Source organism: Chrysochloris asiatica, unplaced genomic scaffold, assembly GCF_000296735.1.
Source record: "Chrysochloris asiatica unplaced genomic scaffold, ChrAsi1.0 scaffold00026, whole genome shotgun sequence".
Taxonomy (NCBI): domain Eukaryota; kingdom Metazoa; phylum Chordata; class Mammalia; order Afrosoricida; family Chrysochloridae; genus Chrysochloris; species Chrysochloris asiatica.
The window spans coordinates 18825642-18846608 of record NW_006408544.1 but is presented as its reverse complement, the minus strand read 5'-3'; the positions used below and the strand labels follow the sequence as shown (position 1 = coordinate 18846608).

The following is a 20967-nucleotide window of genomic DNA, read 5'->3' as shown; positions in this document are numbered from 1 at the left end:
CATACTTTGGACATATCATCAGGAGGGACCAGTCCCTGGAGAAGGAGATCATGTTTGGTAAAGTGGGGGGTCGGAGAAAAAGAGGAAGACCTCCAGTATTGGCACAATGGCAGCAGTGATGGGCTTGGGCAATGATGGTAAGGTTAGCCCAAGACCAGGCAGTGTTTTGTTCTGTTTTGCATAGGGTTGCTATGAGTCTGTACCAACTTGGTGGCACCTAACAACAACCACCATCACCAACATCCTCTGAAATGGATCAAACATGCAATCAAGATTGATCATTACTGGTGATAGGAATGCATAGGTTGGAAACAAAAAGGCAGGTTTAGTTGGTAGAAAATACCGCCTTGATGATAAAAACAATGCTTGTAGATCACATGATAGAATTTTGTAAGACCAATGACCTCACTGCAAATACCTTTTAAAAAAAATAAAAATAAAATACAACTGTGCACATGGACCTAAAGACAAAAACCAGGTAAATACACAGAAATCAAATTGACTACATCTGTGGAAAGAAATATGGGAAAGCACCATATCATCAGTCAAACAAGGCCAGGGCAGACTGTAGAATAGACCATCAATGGCTTATAAGCAAGTTCAGGCTGAAGCTGAAGAAAATTAAAGCAAGTTTACAAGAGCCAAAATATGACCTTGAACATATCCTACCTGAATTTAGAGATCCTCTCAAGAGAAGATTTAATGCGTCAGATGCTAATGACCAAAAACCGGAAGCGTAGTGGGATGGTATCAAAAACATCATACAGGAAGAAAGCAAAAGGTTGTTAAGGAGACAAAGAAGACAGAAAAGTTCAAAATAAATGTCAGAAGAGACTCTGAAACCTACTCTTCAATGCAAAGATACTAAAACAAATGGGAGACATGAAAAGCTAAAAGAGTTGAACAGAAAATTTCAAAGGTCAGCTTGAGAAGACAAAAGTCAAATATTATAATGGAATGTGCAAAGACCAGGAGTTATAAAATCAAAAGGGAAGAATAATCTCAGCATTTCTCAAGCTGAAAGAACTAAAGAAAAAATTCAAGCCTCATCTTGCATTATTGAAAGAATCTCTGGGAAAATTTTTGAAAGATGCAGAAAATTTAAAAGAAGATGGAGGGGGGGAAACACACAAGAACGCCCAAACTTGCAGACAGTATTCACTTGACCTAGGTTCTATGGCTTGGTGATCAGAACTTGACTAGAGGAAGATAAAGAAATTTGATAAAGGAAGCAAGTGCAAATTACTACCATTTGATGAACTTGACTTATACTTATGGATGTAGTAGCTCAAAAACCAACAAGAGGGAAGGAGCCTTCAAATCAAGGATTAAGCCTATCCCTTCTGCACATAGGGTTGATAGGGACAGGCAACTTAGACATTGGCTTCCTAAATTAGGGAATTGGGGAGGCTATAAAGGCATGAAGTGACTGGCTTATAAGTTTTCAAGAGGGAGTTTAGTTCTAGAGTGTGCAGGGAAAGGTAGAATCCCCATTGAATAGTTTTCATCTTGTCTAGATGGATCTGGTGAAAGGAGATGGGGATAGGATTCTTTTGATTCAATAGTGAGTAATTGTTATCATGACTAATTGTGACTGTCACAACTGTAAAGGTAGAAGTTGTGTAACATAAAGCGGGGAGTAGTTGACATTACACTCCAGGAACAGAGGACCCTAGGACCATCAAGAGAGAAGAACATGAGCAGATCATGGGATCCTAACCAGAGAAGCAGCGACACCAGAGATGAAGGCAGAGGTGATGGCATGAAGCAATAGAGCAGCTGAGGACTCTAGACTCATGAAGAGAGAAAGGCTGTGTGCTGACAGCCAGGAGGTTGGCTTGCAGAATGTGCCCTTTGGTTGTTTAAATGATTATATATTCCTGAATGTTTTTCTGTTCATTAAAAAAAAACAACCAAAAACAGAAGGAATAGAAGCAAATACTGTTAATGGATGATACATGGAGGGCATTGTAATCATTGCATTGAAACAAAATATGATAGGTTGAGTGCAAAACCGGTATTTCCCATGTAAACTATTACTCAATTCATAATAAAAGCTTTTTTTAAACAAAAAAAAAACAAGGAAGATGGAAGGAATACACAGTGTTCAACCATTTCAAGAGGTAGAACATAATCAAGAGCCAATGATCCTGAAGGAAGAAGTCCAAGTTGCACTGAAGGCATTGGCAAAGAACAAGGCTCTGAGAATAGATGGAATACAAATTGAAATCTTTCAACAAACTGATGCAGTACTAGGGACACTCATTCATCTATGCCATGAAATTTGGAAGACAGCTAGCTGGCCAACTACTAGAAGAGATCCATATTTATGCCCATTTCAAAGAGAGGTGACCCAATGGAATGCAGAAATCATTGGGTAATATTTTTTATATTGGATGGAAGTAAAATTTTACTAAAGGTATTTCCAAAATGGTTGCAATAGTACATTGACAAGGAACTGCCAGAAGTTCAGGCTGGATTCAGACAGGAACAAGGGATATCATTGCTGGCGTCAGATGGATCTTGGCTAAGAGCAGAGAATACCAGAAAGATGTTTACCTGTGCTTTATTGACTATACAAAGGCTTTCGATTGTGTGTATCATGACAAGCTATGGACAACATTGTAGAGAATGAGGATTCCAGAATACTTAATTGTACTTATGAGGAACCTATACATAAACCAAGAGGCATTTGTTTGAACAGAACATGGGAACACTGAATGGTTTAAAATCAGGAAAGGTATGTGTCAGGGCTGTATTTATTCAGTCTGTATGCTGAGCAAATTATTCGAGAAGTTAGATTATATGAAGAAAAACATGGAATCAGAGTTGGAGGAAAACTCATTAATAGCCTGCAATACACAGATGATACAATCTTGCTTCCTGAAAGTGAAGAGGACTTAAAATATGTAATTTTGTTGGATGTTAAGTGCTGTCAAGTCAGTTCTGACTCCTAGTGACCCTGTTTAGCATTTCTGAGGAGTGGCTGGTGAGTTTGAACCACTGACCTTGCAGTTCACACCAACCTTGCGGTCCAGTGCTTGTACTACAGCGCCACACCAGAACTCCAAAAATACTTACTGATGAAGATCAAAGATTGTGGTATGGGTTTGAATTAAGTATAAAGAAAATAAAAATCCTCACCACTCAACCAATAAAAAATGCTACATGATAAATGGAGAAAAGATTTAAGTTGCCAAAGGCTTCATTTTGTTTGGATTCACTATCAACAGTCACGGAAGCAGCAGTCAAAACATCAAATGACGTACTGCATTAGACACATCTGCTGCCCAAGACCTCTTTAGAGTATTCAAGCGCAAAGACAGCAGTTTGAGGACTAAGGCGTGCCTGACCTGAGCCATGATATTTTCAGTAGTCTCGTATGCATGCGAAAGTTGGAGAATGGATAAGGAAGACAGTAGAAAAACTGATGCATTTGAGTTATGGTATTGGTGAAGAATTATATTACAAGTACCATGGACTGCCAAATTATGAAATATTAAAAGTACCACGGACTGCCAAGAGAACAAACAAATCTGTATTGGAAGAAATTGGAAGAATGCTCCTTAGAAGCCAGGATGGCCAAACTTTATCTCTCATACTTCAGACATATTATCAGGAGGAAACAGTCCTTGGAGAAGGGACATCATGCTTGGTAAAAGTGAAAAAGATGAGGACCAACGTGATGGATTGGCATAGTGGCAGTAGCAGTGGGCTCAAGCATAGCAATGATTGTGTGCTTGGTTCAGCACCGAGCAGTGTTTAGCTCTGTTGAGTATAATGTCATGTGAGTTGGTATCGAGTCAGTGGCACTTAACAACAACAACAAGGTGACGAAGAAGCTCTCAGTGCCCATGCTTACATTTTTCTAGATATTAGGTATCCTCCCACCCATTGCGACCTCTCTGCAGTGTGAACCTGTCTTGACCGGATACATCTGTTGTACATTTGATTATTTGAACTAGTGCATTTGGAAATTACTCATAACCAGAGACGCCTGTGTAATTCTGTGGTTTGGCACAGTTGGTATCAGGGCTCTGGGCCTGTGTTCTAGAAAAAAGGCACTGTATGCCCAGGTGTGCCCTGCAAAGCATTCTTGTGTTTACAGATGAGAACTCTGGGCTCAGACTAGTGAAAGGAATTTGTGGGAGTCACCCAGTGGGAAATGAGGAGGAGGCAGGATGTGCACTTAATACTCTCAGTTGCCTAAAGTCAGTGGTGTCAGGGGATGGGGCTTGGAGCATCAGATACCACCAGGTTGTCACCAGGGGCCAGATCTTACCAACCAGAGCACCGGGGTGAGGATCTGTACTTGCTGAGGCATTGGTAAGCATGAAGGGTTTAGGCATGGGAAGAACTTTGACAGGTGTGTGGGCTTAAATCTTCATTCTGGGTACCATGTGGGAATGAGTTGGGAAGGGCAGGATGCAGGGCAGGTGAGCCCTATGGGAAGTGTGAGCTACAGCAGTGAGGCAGCTAAGGGGAGAAGGGTGGACGCCAAAGATGTAGAGGTAGCACTTCCCTGGGTGGATGACTGGTTGGGTGTAGGCATAGGGAGGAGAAACAGGCTCCTAACTCAAGTATCTGAGTGAAAGGTGAGGGACCAGGACCTCACCAGCCTGGAGTCCAGCAGACAGAAGTGGCACTTGAGCCTCCCAAGTGAATGGCCTTGTGCTGCCCATTTACAGAGGGTGATTTCTGTGAGTTCTTTCAGGCTTGCTCTGGAATTAATCACCACCCATGGTTCTGAGTGAGGAGAGCTCCCCATATTCCCTTTTCTGCTTTCACTTCTTTTCCTGGTTCCAATCATTCTGACTTAGCTGTTTCCAGAGCGTACACCAACTTGTCCAGTCTCCCTGCCTTGACTCACACTGTACCCTTGTCTTGAAATGCTTTTTCTTGCACATACCACCCCCACCCTTGTCTAAATCCTGCCTTGGCATCCAGGCCCAGGTCCTCTACAAAGGCTTGTGTGACTCCCAGTCTCACCTAGCTGGAAGCCCTTCTTAGGGCTCTAAACACATTATGCTTTGTTTGGAGTTGTCTTTCTGGCCTTTGTTGGCCTAAAGTTCCAGCTCTCAGTGACACAGAGAGGGGCATCTGAGTAAGGCAAGAAGGTATGAACCAATAGGCAAAAAGAAGAGAGAGTGGGTGAACCTAAGAAAGGGATGGGTGGACAGATGCATGAGTGGGCATGATGGGTGAAGCTCGTGGGCAGAGGGTGGGTGGAGGAAGGGTACACAAATGACCCTCAGAGCTGTGGGTGTGTCCCACATACCTTCTGTGTGTCACAGATGGATGGCTCAGTTTTTCTGAGAGGATAGGTGGCAATTCTGTGCACACTGAGAGAGCGAGCCCTCTTATCCTTACCTCCAAACCTTGAATGGAGAATCCCTAGAGTTGCACATCTGGATGTTGGTACCAGGGAGACAAGTATCCATAGCAAAAGCTGCCCCAGAGCCTCAGGGGTCTGGGAGGTGTGCAGGAGGAATGTCAGGAGGACCCCACCCCAATGTGTGCCTCCTGGGATGCAGAACTCTGGAAGTGTACTCATGGGGGTCACAGTGCCATTGCCTATGGGTCCATCTTCCATCCTGCTCAGGAAAACAAGGGCCTAAGTAGGGATGTGCCTGTCAGCTCAACTTCTGCTCCAACAAGACCTGTGTTTTCATTCAGGCACTATCTATGTCAACACAACACAACCAGGTGGGGGTTACTCCCTGCTGCTGTCAGTCCTCTCACACCTGCGGATGGATGAGGCACCTGCAAGCCATTCCCACCCCAAACCATGCCTCACTGTCATTGGGGGCTGCTCCTGGCACACAAAGGATGCCACATGGGAAGGGCTTTAGGGCAAGACCACTGGCAAGCAGTGAAACCTGACCTCCACTGGTATCCTCTCAAAGGGCGGTGGAGCCTCAGCTCAGAAGACTGCAGCCACAATAACAGTGATGGCATTTGTGAAGCCTGTCTCACCCACACGACAGCTCTGTGAACTGGATACTGTCACCTTCATTTTCCTGAGAGACACTGAGGCACACAACAAGGCTGTAGCCACAGCTGAGCCAGGTACCACTCCAGGTCTGTCTGTTTCCTGGGTTCTGCCTCACCAGACCCTGGGGGCCTCAGGTGCTAGGCTAGTGGGGCTTGACCCTAGGAGGGTCCTGAGCAAGCTGGTAACCTGGTTAGAGTTACAGTTTAGAAACAGACTCATCAGCATTATTATTGTTGGAATGCTGTAGAGTCGTTTCCGACTCATAGCAACCCTGTATAAGGTTTCCAAGGAGTGGTGGGTTTGAACCACTGACCTTGTGATTAGCAGCACAGTGCTTATCCTACAATGCCACACCAGGACTCCCACACAGCATTAGAGCTTGTCTGTCTGGGGCCTGAGGGAAGAAACTCACAGTTTTCAGGATTCCAGACCAGGCCCTCCCACTGGGTGAGCCCTGATAGGTCTTGGCCCCCCAGGGTACAGATTGGCAAACTGAGGCCCCCAGGTCAGCCCTTCTTAGTGCTCTAAACCACTCTACTTTAGAGGTGTCAGTATTTTGAGGAAGCAGACTTGTCCCAGGATGTTGGCTTAGCAGCCCCAGTCCTCAGCCTGCTCTGAGGCCACCTCCAGGCTCCAGCCTGAACCAGAGCTGACCCAAGAGAAGGCCTTGGGATCCAGGGTGTGATGAGAAGTTTCGTCCAGATATCAGACTTAAGGAGGAGGACAGGGGAGTGAGGTGAAAGATGGAGACGGGACACAAGGGAGGGAGGAAGCCCCTTCCCATGCCTGGTGGATACGATCTGCTCATACACGCACACGGGCACACACACCCCTTCCCATTCTGCAGAAAGGCATAGGCCAGGAAGTTACCAGCCAGGCAGAATGCCTGACTGTATTCTGGGACTTAAATGACAGCCACACCAATGAAATTTGTTGGGAACTTGGTGCCAAGGTAAACCCTGATTGTGCGTTACCGCATTTCATCCTCACAACTAATGTTTGGCTCCCTCCATGACTAATAAAACTTGCTCAGCTTTACAGATGAGGAAACTGAGGCTCAAAGAGCTGAAACCAGTTCCCTTGGGCTGATCAGTAAGTGGAGCAGCCACATCTCGAGCCTGGGCCTGTCCAACATCAGCGCTCTTGTGTGTAATCGCTCTACTGACTAGCCTCTTTGTCACTTGGTCTCCCTGAGCCTCAGCTCCTCATCTCACCTGGGAGAGTAACACTCACCCAGAAGGGCTGTGGAGAAGGAAAATACCAGGCGTGACAGAGCCGGGTCCATCCTTCTCCTCTGTGCCTCTGTTCTCTCCAGGTAGGCAAGTGTACGTGTACGGTGGGCAGGTATCGGGGCCTTGGCAGGTGGCTACAGGTAGAGCATATGCCCTTAAGGCCCTGGCATGTCTCAGGTCTCTGGCCCTGATGGGGTACTTTTCTGTCAGGGTATATACTCACCCAGATCAGCAGCCCTTCTCCACCTGCTGCTATACCTGGGTCCACTCCCATCAGGGCACCCTGGCTCAGCTCTGTGTGGCTCATCTCCCAGAAGTTCAGGTAGGGTTAAGGGGACAAGGCTGGGCCATGTTGTTCACCTTAATGAACACAGGAGTGAGGAGAACACGGGATAATGAACATGGGAGTGTGGAGGTACAAGGGTACAGGTACCCCATGTCCAGCAGCCCTAATTCTCATCCCTGCTGGATCACCCCTCTAACTCAGCCTCTGTCCCATGCATGAAAGCCAGCCCTGCCTTTAAGGAACACCCAGCCCCCCAGCCTGGAGGGCAGGAGAGAAGGCAGTGACCTTGCCCTGAAAACCCTGTAAGTAACCCACCAAGCAAGCCCTGGGCTGTGACCAAGTGGTGGCAGGGAGCAGGGGATGGAAAGGTGGGGGAGGGAGGGAAAACTTCTCAGATGAGGCGGTACTTGGGTGACATGAGATGATGTTTGCTAAGTGAGCGAATGAGGGAAAGACACTCCAAGCAGGGGGAACAGCTCAAGCAAAGTCCTAAAGGCATGAAAGTTCCCAACACGTTCAGAGAGAGGCCGTCACTCCCATGTGGCTACCGCATGACATGTGGGGGGGGGGTGTGGACGGGGAAGAAAAGCCTGGAACGCCAAGCCGAAGATCCCAGACTTTTGAAAACTATATGAATTAAATTGTCAGGGAGTTGGAAGAGAAGGTATCCCAGGAGGGGCAGAGCCTGAACAAAGGCAGGGGGTGGGAGTGACTATGCAGGTCCAGACAGGAGTATGCAGACCTGTGGGGGAGAAGATGATATACCGATCTCCAGAGTCTGGTGGACGCTCCCAAATTCAGAAAGATCACGCAGCACGTGAGGAGTTATTGCCCCTCTGCCTCAGATGTCCACCCTCCCTGCACAGGCCAGAGAGGAACAAAGGGACGAGCTGGATGCCGCCGAAACGAAGCCCAGTTCTCTAGCTCCACTCGTTCATGTTGGGATGAACTTGGCCAGAGGCCCTTGCAGGAGAGCAATGGGGGTGGGGGGTGGGGGGGACGGCGGCTTGTGGCCTATTTACTCCCCAAACAGGATTTCCTTCTGGATTTGATACATGGCAAAGGCACCACATCTGGAAGTAGGAAGCGGAACAGCCTCTAAAACCCAACTGCAGGCGTTTTGCCTTGGACCAGCCCCAGTAGGACAGGGTGCACAGTTGTGGCCGGGTCTTCCAGGGAAAGGAAGTTCACTCAGGATTAGTCACTCTCTTTCACGTAGTGTGTCCTAGGGGTTCTGCTCTGACCCCCACACCATCCCACCACCTCTGCCCTGGCTCAGGGATCCTCATTTATAACTATGATATGTACTTCCCTGTCTCCAATCCCAGCCCCAGTTTGTCACCCTTGCAAAAGTACTCATCTAACCCTCTCCCTTCCCTTTTAAGGGTTCTCACTGCCATGCCCCCCAATGGAGATCACGTTCCTCAACCTGGCATCTGATCATCATTGTTTGGCCTCTGACCTCCCTGAAGTCCCCTCCACCCCCACCCACTCCCCGGTATCTCTTCTGTACTCTGCCAGGTAGGAGCCTCAGTAACAACCAGGGAGTTTGTGCCTCATCAACACTTGGGTGCCTCTGGGCCTGACCTTCTATAGTCACGGTTCAAGGCACACGGCAATGAGTGGCTGAATGAAGTGTGTGCATCGTTGTTGGCATGGCTGACTCTGTATGCCTGCCACACGTACAGCTCTCTCCACCCTCAGCCCCACACCTCCACCTCTGGGTCAGGCTTGTGTCTCCCTCCATTACAGCTGCAGTCACATGGTTTGGTTGGGGTGATTTATGTGCACGTCTCCCTCTGGGCTCTGGGATCCTGCAGGGTAGAACCCATATCTGGGTTTTCTCTGTGTCTTGCTATAACCCAGAAAAGGGCTGGAGCCAGACGGTCCCACTGAACTACCCTACAGCAAAACTTACTAGATGCACTGAACTGCCCAGGACTGGGTGGGGGCGCTGACCTCTCAGAGCTGGGTACTAAACTCAGTGGACCCAAGTCTGAACTGTGCTCAGAATCCTCACCAGGCACCCACCATAAACTTGCTCACAGATAGCCAGTAAGTATCCAGTGGTCCAGACTCCTATAATGGTGCTGTCAGGTCAACACGGGATTGTGAACCACAGGGTTGGCGATTCAAAACCACCAGTCAGTTGCTCCTCAGAAACGCTATTCAGGGTCATTATGAATTGGAACCAACTTGACGGCACTTAACAACATCAACAATCCAGTTGGCCATCTTGATTATGACTCATAGTGACCCATGTGTGTCAGATTAAAGCTGTGCTTCATAGGACTTCCAGTGACTGATTTTCCAGCAGCACATTGTTAGACCTTTTTTTTTTGAGGTACTTCTGGGTAGACAAGACCCACCAGCCTTTTGTGTTAACCTTTACATCACATATAAAGTAAAAAAAAAAAAAATCTTTTTTTGGCGGAAGGGAGTGTGTGTAAAAAAGAAACCAGTGCCCATCTCAGAAGAAGGAGGCTGAGTATTCTGGCATGAACACTAACTCCTTCCTCCCCTGCAGATGAAGCCCAGGGACAAGGTGTAAGAGAGCAGGCCTGTGCTGTTCCCATTTCATCGTCAGCTGTTTGCTACTGGCCCCTTGTTCTGAGGGTGGGATTATCTAGTGGGGGTCAGGTGGGTCCTAATCTGGGTTAGGTGCTCACGGTAGGCACCCTAACTCTGAGCCTTGGGAAGGAAACTGGTGCCTCCTCTGGTCTTGGCTCACGTGCTGTCTGTGCTCTGTCCTAGCTGTGTCACTGGGGACAGGTCACATCAACACACAAAGCCTCCGTCGATTCGTCCAGGAAATGGGGACTTCACAAGTGTCTGCTGGCACACAGGCCACCCATGCCTGGCCTGTTAGTAACACAATCATTGATGGGGAGAGCAGGAAGGAACAGCTTGTCACACGTACAGGGATCAGAGTCGGCACCCCCAAACATCAGGCAGCAAGCGTTTGAGCCCAGGGAAGGGCAATGTGAGGAGTGGTTTTAAAGGGAGGGCAGTCCTTGCTGAGTGACACACAGGAACCAAGCTGGTGCTTACCTGGCTGACTCCAGAGGCTTTTACTGGAGGAAAGGAGCTCTGGTAGCGTAGTGGTTACAAATCAGGCTGTGAACCGCAAGGTCAGCAGTTCGAAACTACTAGCTGTTCTGCGGGAGAAAGATGAGGCGTTCTGCTCCTGTGAAGATTTACAGCCTCGGAAACCCTGTACAGGGTCGCTATGGGTCGGAACCGAGTCTACTGCACAGAACCACCACTGGGTGTGAGGTGGTAGCATGGCTTGAATGCTAGACTGGCTGGCAGGCTTTAAGTGGAGAGTGACAGGCCCCAGTTTCTGTGTGAGAGACTGCATGACTGTGTGGAGGAGCAAGAAGCTGAAGGACTCGTCCAGAGTGAGAAGTAGGAGCTGGGCAGAGGCTAGCTCCTACCTACCAGGGTAGGTCAGCCTGGGGCTGCAGGAGGAGGATCTGAGCAGGCGGAGCCCCCACACCTGTGCTTTCCATTGTGATCCATTTCTTACTCTCTGTACCACTCCACCCACTAAGCTGGGGCACCCCATGTTTGTGCTATGCTCCAAGTCACTCCATTGCTCAGCACAGAGCCTGGTGGGCATTGGACAGCTGAGCAACCACATGAAAACTCAGAGAAGGTGCTTTGGTTCACGAATGTGCTTTTTGTCTGACATCAATTAGCACTGATACTGCACCCTTGATGGACACGCCCTTTGACTGTCCCAGTCCCCTGCCCCATGTGATACTTAATGTTAGCCAGAGAAGTGGCCACAGAGCCAGAGTGTGGAACCCTCGAGACCAGGCGCACAGAAGTCAAGGGCATGGACCAAGCCTGACACAAGGTCACCAGCCTGTATGTCCCTGCAGAGGTGTCCTTATGTCACACCACATGTAGTGTGCAGGTGGCCCATGTCCGGGTCTGGGGTAACCTTTTTTTCCTGTAAACTATCAGAACTTCCCAGTTACAGAGTCTAGGTCCAGGGCAGTTCGAATTGGAGAACAGGGAAGCTTCGGGCAGGACCAGATGGGGCAAAGGGTGCTGGGAGCTGGATGAGCTGGGTGGTGGGCCCTACTTGGGCTGCTGAGCGCCCCTCACCAGCCTCTTCTGCAGTTTGAGGGCTGCAGCAAGGCCTTCTCGCGGCTGGAGAACCTCAAGATCCACCTGAGGAGCCACACGGGTGAGAAACCGTATCTGTGTCAGCACCCAGGCTGTCAGAAGGCCTTCAGCAACTCCAGCGACCGTGCCAAGCACCAACGCACCCACCTCGACACGGTAGGCCCAGGGAGCAGGGGCTGGGGGCTGGTGGGGGAGGTGCACCCACCGCTCACTTGTCTAATGCAGGCAGGAACCATTGTCCATGCAGAACTCCTCCCAGTAGGGCTATCAGACCTAAGTTACACCTATTGAGAGAGTCACTGGGACTAGATAAGTCATAGGACAAGGGGTGAGGGGGGCCTTGTAGGAAGTTTAGCGCCCCCTCCCCACCCCCTGTCCCCCGGCCTCTGTTTGCTAGCACCCTGCCCCCAGACATGACAGCCAAAAATGTCTCTGGATATTGCTAAATATCCCCTGGGGGGCAAACTCAGCTTGGTGGAGAACGAGTGCTGTGGGTCTCCTTGCATATCCCCATGGAGGGATTGAGCTCATTGTCCCATTAGTCATACCTGGGGCAACCACTTCCTGTTCTTCCCACCCACTTGCCCCGCTCTGGGAGACCTAGTCTCTCCAGAGATGTCTTTGTTCCTTGAGCACTAAGTGGGGCAGCACCTAAGTCTCCAGGACCATGGGACCTCCAGAAGCATGTGCCTCTCCACCTCCCCCACCTCCTGTTGGCAGCTTTCTCAGAGTAGGTACAGGTACTCCTTTTAGTGCATATAGGCGCCACCAGTTAGCAGAGTACTTCCTAACACCATCATCTCCTGTGATCTCAGACCAACTTTCCAGTCAGCACTTAGAAACCCATCTGACTGACAGCTGAGGGAAGCAGGGTTCAGGGAAGGACAGTGCTTGCTGCCCATCTCACAGCTGACCTCCACACTAAGCTCACAGTCCCACTGGTGGGTTTGGTCCTATGTGCAGGCCCACTCTTCCTACAGAAGTTTGGAAGTCTCTGAGGGTGAAAGGCTGGGCAGTCCAAGAGTCCATTCAGCCCAGTTTTGTCCAGTATGCAGATAAGGTAACAGGTCCAAGGGGGGTGGGGCCAACTTTGAGAGATTGAGTGGCTTACCCCATTACGGAGCTGGTATGCAGAACTGGTTCTGACTTCAGGTTCACTGCTCTTTGCTAAACAAGGCAGATATGTCAGCTCCCCAGGGAGGTAGGACTGAGCTGAGAAGGCAGGGTGGAGAGGGAAGAGCTCTGAGTCCAGCCAGAACCCAGCTCCCCTTCCTGCCCTGCTTCATTGTCACGCTCTGTACTGGGAACATGAAGTGAGGAGTTCATCTCACAACCCCCCCCCACCCCACCCTTCTCATGACCTTTTCATAAGCCCTGTCCTTGGGACCCCAGCCCAGACCCTGAGAGGAACCTGTGGTTGTGTCTCTTAGGTGTCCTTCATGACTTCCCCACGCCTCCTGGGCCTCTGACTTACCTAACCCTGTCCCTTCCTCCTCAGTGCATTTCCTGGACCCACCCCAACGCAGCAGGCCTCTAGCCCTTACTTGGTGTGGAACTAGGTTGGGTCAGGCTCAGATGAGTCTGCAGAGTCATCTTAGGCCTTCCGCTCCCTCGTAGGTCCCCCTGAAGCCTGGGGCATGCACAGCCAAGCCCAGCACCCCGCTGGAGCCCCACTCCCTCATAAACACCAGTGGACAGCTCCACGGTGCTAGGCTGCCTCCCTAGCACCACCATCTCTCAGAGGACTGGTAGATCAGGCCATTCAGGACGAAACCAGCTAAGTCCCCACATCATCTCTGATATCAGAGAGTATGGGATTTTCTCCATGGGCAGAAATGTTCAACTCAACAGATTATGGAGAGAACCAGGCCTGGTTCTAATCCTGACCCTCCCTGCTACCTTGTCGCTGGGTCTCAGTTTCCTCAGAGGGAGGAATAAGCCAGATGGAGAGACCCAGCCCGTGTGTGTGCAGCAGAGATGAGTCCCCATCTTCCCAACCTGATTATTCACTCACTGCTGACTGAGTCCAGACTACCATAGACCCCGTATGTGAACTTGAAGAAACCACTGTCCATTCTGGGCTTTAGTTTCCCTGTAGCAAAATGGGGGGAGGAGGGACTACAGTCGCCACTTCATTGGTTTACTCAGGGCTGCACATACGAGGTGTCCAAGCTATGTCATGTACACACTTACTGTGAGGCCTTGGGCAAGGTACTCAGCCTCAGTTTCCTCTTCTTAAAAGTGGGGAAGAGGTGAGACTCTAAGGGCTCATGGATGGAAGTGCTCAGCAAAGGCCTGTACAGAGGAACCTTGCGTCAGTGAGGACAGCTCTCTGTGAGCTGCGTGCCCATTCTCTCAGAACCATGATGGTCACTCTCATGATTAACGCTAATAAGGTGACTCTGGCTTGAGCGCCTGTGCAGTGACTCCAGCCCGGGGTTTGGCTGCTGGCTTGAGACAGGCACATGGTGTCCTGAAGGCTCACGGGCAGTTCCGCCTAAGGAATGTTCTGCACACATCAGGCCCTGGAAAAACAAACAAGGAGATGGGCTTTGCCTTCCTCCTTCCAGGGAGTGTGTCTGTATGCTGAGCTCTATTTGTTTGTGTTTTGATGAAAGCATGTGGATTTCTATCAGCTTCCCCCAGGGATAGGCCCTGGGGCCTGGGGCCTGGGGCCTGGCTCAGGGCAGGGCAGGGCAGGGCCCATGAGAGGGAGTCAGGACCCCTAAGATAGGGTCTGTGTGTGTGACTGTGTGTGTGTGTGTGTGTCTGTGTAACTGTGTCTGAGGTTCTGTATATGATCATATATTTGTGTATGAGAGAGTGTGTGTGTGGCTCTGTGTGTGAAACTATGTACGTATGAGACTATGTGTGCATGTGTGTGAGACTGTGTGTGACTGTGTATGACTGTGTATGTGACTACATGTGTGACTGTGTATGAAGCTCTGTGTGTGTGGTTGTGTGTGAGAGTCTGTGTTGACTAAGTGTGTGGTTGTGAATGTGTGAGGTTTTGTGTTGACTGTGTGTGTCGTTTGTGTGTGAGGGTCTGTGTTGACTGTGTGTGGTTGTGAGTGTGTGAGGGTCTGTGTTGACTGTGTGTGGTTGTGAGTGTGTGAGGGTCTGTGTTGACTGTGTGTGTGTGGTTGTGAGTGTGTGAAGCTGTGTTGACTTGTGTGTTTGGTTGTGAGGCTGTGAGGCTGTGTTGATTCTGTGGGGGCGCTGTGAGTATATGAGGCTCTGTTGACTCTGTGGGGTTGTGAGTGTGTGAGGTATTCTGTGTTGACTGTGGTTGTGAGTGTGTGAGGCTCTGTTGACTATATGTTATTATTTGTGAGTGAGGCTCTGTGTTGACTCTGTGTGTGTGGTTGTGAGTGTGTGAGGCTCTGTTGATTGGATGTGGTGGTTTATGAGTGAGGCTCTGTGTGTGTGGTTGTGAGTGTGTGAGGCTGCGTTAACTCTGTGTGTGCCTGTGTGTGTGAGACACTGTGTAACAGGGGCTCTGGGCAGGTCTGCACACACCTTCCACCCTCCTGTTCCATGGTGTCCTTTCAATGCAGGTACGCCTCTCACTGGTCTGTCTCTTTCTTTTTGCTCTCCTCCGTTTCTTTAACCTGGCAACTCTCCGCGGCAGCACTAAGGTATGGTCATCTTTCTGCTTCTCCTCCCCTCGAGGTCCCTGGGCCCTGAGCAGCTCTCCCTGGGTCTGAGGTTGGACTGGCCTCCCCTCAGTCCATCAGGGAAGAGTTGCCTTAAAGTTTGGGGGTAGTTCCACATGGGTGTATGTGATAGGGACACAGTAGACCCTGTCCTTAAAACCAAATGGTGGCGTTTCTTCCAAGCACCCCGCCCCCTGCCATTCTGGGAGGCCAGAGGATCCTAGAAACAGAAAACACTAGATGTGTCCCCAAAGGGAATGTTATATGAATTCCACGCCCCAGCAGCAGCTGATGTACCCAAGCAGGTCATTGCGGAAATCCTTGCAGACTAGATCAGGGTTCACTTGTAATTGAGAGGCCCTGAGCCCCAAGATGAATCAGACAGGTGTCTTTCCCACCTGGCAGAGAGGAGGGGCCCCTGAAAAACCCAGCAGGACAGGGTGGACAGCCGGAACAGCAGCCTGTGAGGTGGGGAGGAGAGGAGGGAACGTGGCTAGGTGGGAAAGGAAGGAGGGATGCCTGGTTGCGTGGGGAGAGGCACCGGGAACAGCATCTCACAGGCCTGTGAGCTCAAGGATGGGAAGGAGGGTGAGTGGTGGCCAGAGGAGCCAGAGGTGAATGGGCTTGGGGACCTGCTTCTAAAAGGTGACAACCCTGAGAACCTCATGAAGCAGAGAACTCCATGCACACATGGAGTCAACATGAGTTGAAAAACTGCCCAACACCTGACGACACTGACCAGTCAAGAGAAGCCCTGGTCCTGAGGGGCTAGACCTCTGAGACAGGCTGACAGTGTGAGGGGAGAAACCAGTGCCTGCCAGCAGGATAGGACTAGGCCAGGAATACTGGGGTGGGCATGGGCATGGAGTTAGAGTCCACTTTCCAGGTTCTAAGGAGCCTTAGTGGCACTGTAGGATAAACACGTGACTGCTAACTGAAAGGTCGGTGGTTCAAACCCACCAGCCACTCATGAGAAAGATGAGGCTTTCTGCTTCCGAAAGGATTTACGGACTCAGAATGTACTCAGTGGTAGTGGGTTCAGTTTGGGTTTCACGTTCTAGATGAGCAGGTGGGCCCCAAAAGAGGGACGTGCCCATACCTCACAGGCTGAATCTATGTTCTCTGAGATCTGGTTCCATGTTTGTCAGGCACAGAACCTGGGTTTTCTTGTGGCCCAGAGAGCAGGTCCACCTGCAAGGCGTGGTTTATCCCTCCCAGTCTAGGATCTTCCTGTACTTGCAGTTTGTCCCAGAGTTTGTACCCATCCCATCCGCTCTCCTTCTCCCCCTTCTCCTCCTTCACTGACTGCTGCTACAAAGAATGCTCTTTACTCAGAACCAGAGTCGGAGCAGGAAGAGCCCTCATAATTCAGATGGTCCATTTTGCAGAGGAGAAAGTGAGACTGGGGGTGGGGGAGGTCCCAGAGTGAGGGCAGAATGGAGACGCTGCCTCCTCACTTCACTCCCAGGCCTGTCACCGTCCCCATACCTGTGGGCAGGGTGACAGGGCTTGATCCGGCAGCCTACCCCGTTGACCTGTCTTCCCTCCACTGCTGGTCACGCAGCAGCACCTGGCAAGTGATGCCTTGGCCCTGAGAGGTGTTGGGCCACCACTCATCCTGTCCCTGCTGTTACAGAAGCCGTACGCCTGTCAGATCCCTGGCTGCTCCAAGCGCTACACAGACCCCAGCTCTCTCCGCAAGCACGTGAAAGCCCATTCAGCCAAGGAGCAGCAGGTGCGTAAGAAGGTAAGCCAGCTTCCAAGTTGGGCCCATCTCTGCAGAGCCCAGCATGGCTGCCCACGCCACCCTTCCAGGCAACAGGCCAGGTGCCCACACTGTCCAGGTGCGTTCACCACCCACACAGCCATGGGGGCACTGTCTGTCCATCTGCCCTTCACTCTTTGACTGTCCCCACGGCCCTTACTTCCTGACCCCCAGCAGCCGCACATCATCTATTCATCTACCTGCTTGTCATCCACTCATCCGTCTTATTTAGTAACATTGGAGGCAGGCTCTGTTTTGCAATGAGGGTGCAAAACATAGAAAAGCACACTCTTCAGTGGCCTAGTGGGTGAGATCCCAAGAGAGAACTCAACATCATCTGTATATAATAAAGACCACAGCAGAGGTATGCAAGAATCATCGGGGCAGGTAAGGGTCCGTGGAATAATTGACATGCTGGGGCCAATGGAGCACAGTGAACAAGAGCGTGCCTTCTGGAGCCAGGCTTCACGGTCACTTCTGTGGCCTATACTGTGTGTGCCTTAGCTGTCCACTGGGGACAATAAGAACTTGCCTTAAAGGCCGTGGTGAGGATCAAATGAGTAAACATGCACCAAAATGTTTAGAACAGTCTCTGGCACAAAGTCAAAGCTCAAAACAGAAGTGAGCATATGTTTTCATTAAGTGTCGAAGAAGGAGCAAGTATGGGGCATGTGCAGACAGGTAAGAAGCGTGGACCCCGGCGAGTGAACGGCAGGAGGCAGACAGTGAGCAGGCAGCCTGGTCAAAGAGATTGGACTTTGTACTGAGGACAGCGGGGTGCCACTCATGGGTTTGAAGCAGAGAAGGGACATGTGACCATGATCTTTAAAAAGATGGCAATGGGAGGCATGTGGAGAATAGGTTGGGGTGTTGACAAAAGATTCGAAGCTGGGAGGCCACTTTGAGGAGCAAGAGAAATGGTGCGGTCTGAGCTGCAGTGTGGGCTTAGTGGCCCCAGAGGAGCCTAGGATGGAGCCCCAATGTCAGGCTGTGGGGCAGGGTGGTTGGACAGAGACCCCAGGAATGAAGGAAGTATGCGGGAGAAAACTGTGGGCTCAGTTTTGGATGAGCAGTTTGTGAGTTGCAACAGGAGGGACAGGAGCAAAGTCTGCCTTTCTGGGTGTAATCCACATGTCCAGAGGGCCACGGGACAAGAGAGGGTCAGGGAGGGTGTGGGCAGCAGAGACGGACAGTGGTGGAAGAGCACCTGCTGTATTTCAAGCACTGTTCAAAGCCACAAATAAAACAGGCTGGGGAAAGCAGCCTGGCTTGGGACCCTGGGGATGGGGGTGTAGAGAGATGAAACACTGGGAGCAGGTGGACCCTTAGGAGAAAGACAGGGACAGGGACAGCCAGGGTGGGACTTGAGTCTTTGACTGGCAGTGGGGAGCCATTGGAAGCTGTATGTGATCCCAGTCTACACCATTACCACTAGGGTCAAAATCCTGCAGTCAGTCACCTGAGAAGGAGGTAGAGCCCTAACCAAATGCTCTGGTGGCTCAGGCACTGTGCTTGGTGCCTCACAAACTACATCACATTTCATCTTCACCATAACCCAAGAGAGGAGCTCTGGTGGTGCACTGGTTAAGCACTCAGCTACTAACTGAAAGGTAGCTGGTTTGAACCCACCCAGCCACTATGAGGGAGCAAAACCTGTTGATCTGCTTCTGTAAAGACTGTTGTTAAGTGTTGGTGAGTTAGTTCCAACCTGTCGTGACCGTATATTACAACTAAGAAAACCCTCAGGGTGGGTTCTACTCGGTCACATAGTGTTACTTCAGTGGCACACAACAATGTAGCCCTAGGAAGTGGAGACTATTTTTACTCCCATTTTAGAGATGTGGGGACTGAGGCTCAGAGAGCTAAGAAACCTGCTCAGAGTCATGCAGCCTGGAGGTAACAGAGCTGGATCCCATCCTGGACCTGTCTGTCTTCAGGTCCTGAGCTCTTTACTCTGCTCTCAGGCTGAGGGGCCTGAGTGGGGAGCAGGCAGTGGCCCAGGCTCAGGTTAGTGGGGCTCCATGCCAGGGAGGCTTCTGTCCCAGCGGACCGGTGCCCGAGGACCAGAATCCTGCCCTGGTTTTCCCAGGCCCCGTGCTTGGCTCACACTGAGCCCCAGAGACCTGCAAACTTCTCAACAATAAGCATACATTACAAGCCATCGGAGATGATATATCTTTCTGGGTAAAGCGACCCTTGTATTATGACAACTCCTTGGCAGCCGTGCTGCGTTTCAGAGAGAATTAGAAATGCTTTTCTTCCTTAATTCTCCTCTCCTGCTGCTCCTAATCCGATTGACATTGCGGTCTGAAAGAACATGCCTTGGCCCTCTTTTGCCAGAAACTTCATTTACATGGAAAACAGCTGCTGGGTCAGGGAGCTGAGAGCCCGGGAGAGGTTGGGCATGTCTTCCCTTAGCTAGGTCCTGGCCCTGCTGGCTTGGGAGAGTGGAAAAACCCTCAGGACAAACACTCCACTGCTGTGTGACATGGGACTAGGCTCTTGCCTTCTCTGGGTCGATTTTGTCCTGGGTAAAAGGAAGGCTTGGAAATTCAGTCTCATGGGCCTCTGACTCTTAGAGTCCATCCAGGTTTGGTTAGAGTCCAGGGTAGTAGAGGCCCTTCCCATCCAAGCTCTGTTCCCTCATCACTGGGTGTCCTGGGGACTCCACTGGGACCCTCGGCGTCCCCATTCTGGCCTTATGTGGAAAGATGAAGATTTCTTGAGATGACACAGAGTTCGAGCCTGGCTTTGAGGACAGCCTGGATGGTTCTGTCCAAAAGCTCTGCCCTCCCTTGGGTTGCCGGACCACATCCCTGCCCAGACCTTCTCAAGTCCACATACTGACCCTTCACATCCACCTGTTGTGTGACCATGTGGGGCTCAACTAGCTGGAGGTCAGTCAGCCATTCACAAAGCACATTCATTAAGCATGTCCATCCCCTTCATTCCTTCATTCCCCCCCACAGAAACCTGGGATGAGGACATGCTTACAACTTTCTGCAGACAGCTGAGGAGGGTTACATGATTTATTCAGTGTCCCATGGGGTAGGAAGAGATGGGGTGAGATTTGAGCCTGGATCTTCTGGCCCTAGTCCTAGACTGTGTCCACTGTATCATGGGCCAGGAAGGAAGAAAAGTTGGAGAGGAGGAACTGGAAGTTGCTTACCAAGTACCCACTATGTGCCAGGCTCTGTGCCAAGTGCTTTATTTCCACCACATTCCCTGTTCACTTGGTGGCAGCCCCAACAAGTCACCTTGCAGACCTGTAGCCACCAGCTGGCCCTTCTTTGCTGAGGCCCAACCTCCATGGGCTGTAGCTGAGCTCAGCAGGCCCAGTAGAGATACTGAGGCAGACCCCTTCCCAGCAGACATAGGACTCGTCTGACCTTGACCTAACCTTGACTCCCTCAAGCATCTCTGAAGACTTGGCCAACCCCTCCTCACACTGACTAGCAGTCTAGGAAGCTTCTCTCCCTCGCAGCCTGCCCAGCTATCTGTTTCCTGTTTTCTCTCCTATGGGTGCTTCTCCTCATAGAGTCTGTGCATGATTAATCCCATGTGATCATCTGCTTCCCAGTGGGCCCAGACTAACAAAACCTTCACAGTGTGCAGTGGGTTAGGTGCCATTAGCTTCATGTTACAGATAAGGAAACAGGCACAGTGAGGTGCTCTGTTCTCTAAAGCAAGGGTTGCTAACACTCCCCGTCTCTGCTTGCTCCTCCAGCTGCACATGGGCTCCGACCCTGAGGCCGACGTCTTGACCGAGTGCCTGGCTCTCCAGCAGATCCATGCATCCACACAGCTGGCTGCCAGCGATGGGAAGGGTGGCCGTGCCCTGAGCCAGGAGCTGCTCCCAGGTAGGCATGTGGGGAGGCACGGCCAGGTGCACAGCC

General features: G+C 50.6%; 1 protein-coding gene across 1 annotated transcript in view; it reads left to right on the top strand.

Annotated features, from left to right (window-relative positions):
* Positions 1-20967, top strand: part of GLIS1 (GLIS family zinc finger 1) — a 427670-nt gene that overhangs the window by 389146 nt on the left and 17557 nt on the right. Inside the window, exons 4-6 of the mRNA XM_006839786.1 lie at positions 11645-11806; positions 16943-17053; positions 20799-20931. Of these exons, the coding sequence (XP_006839849.1) occupies positions 11645-11806; positions 16943-17053; positions 20799-20931 (406 nt within the window). The remainder of the gene's footprint in view (positions 1-11644; positions 11807-16942; positions 17054-20798; positions 20932-20967) is intronic.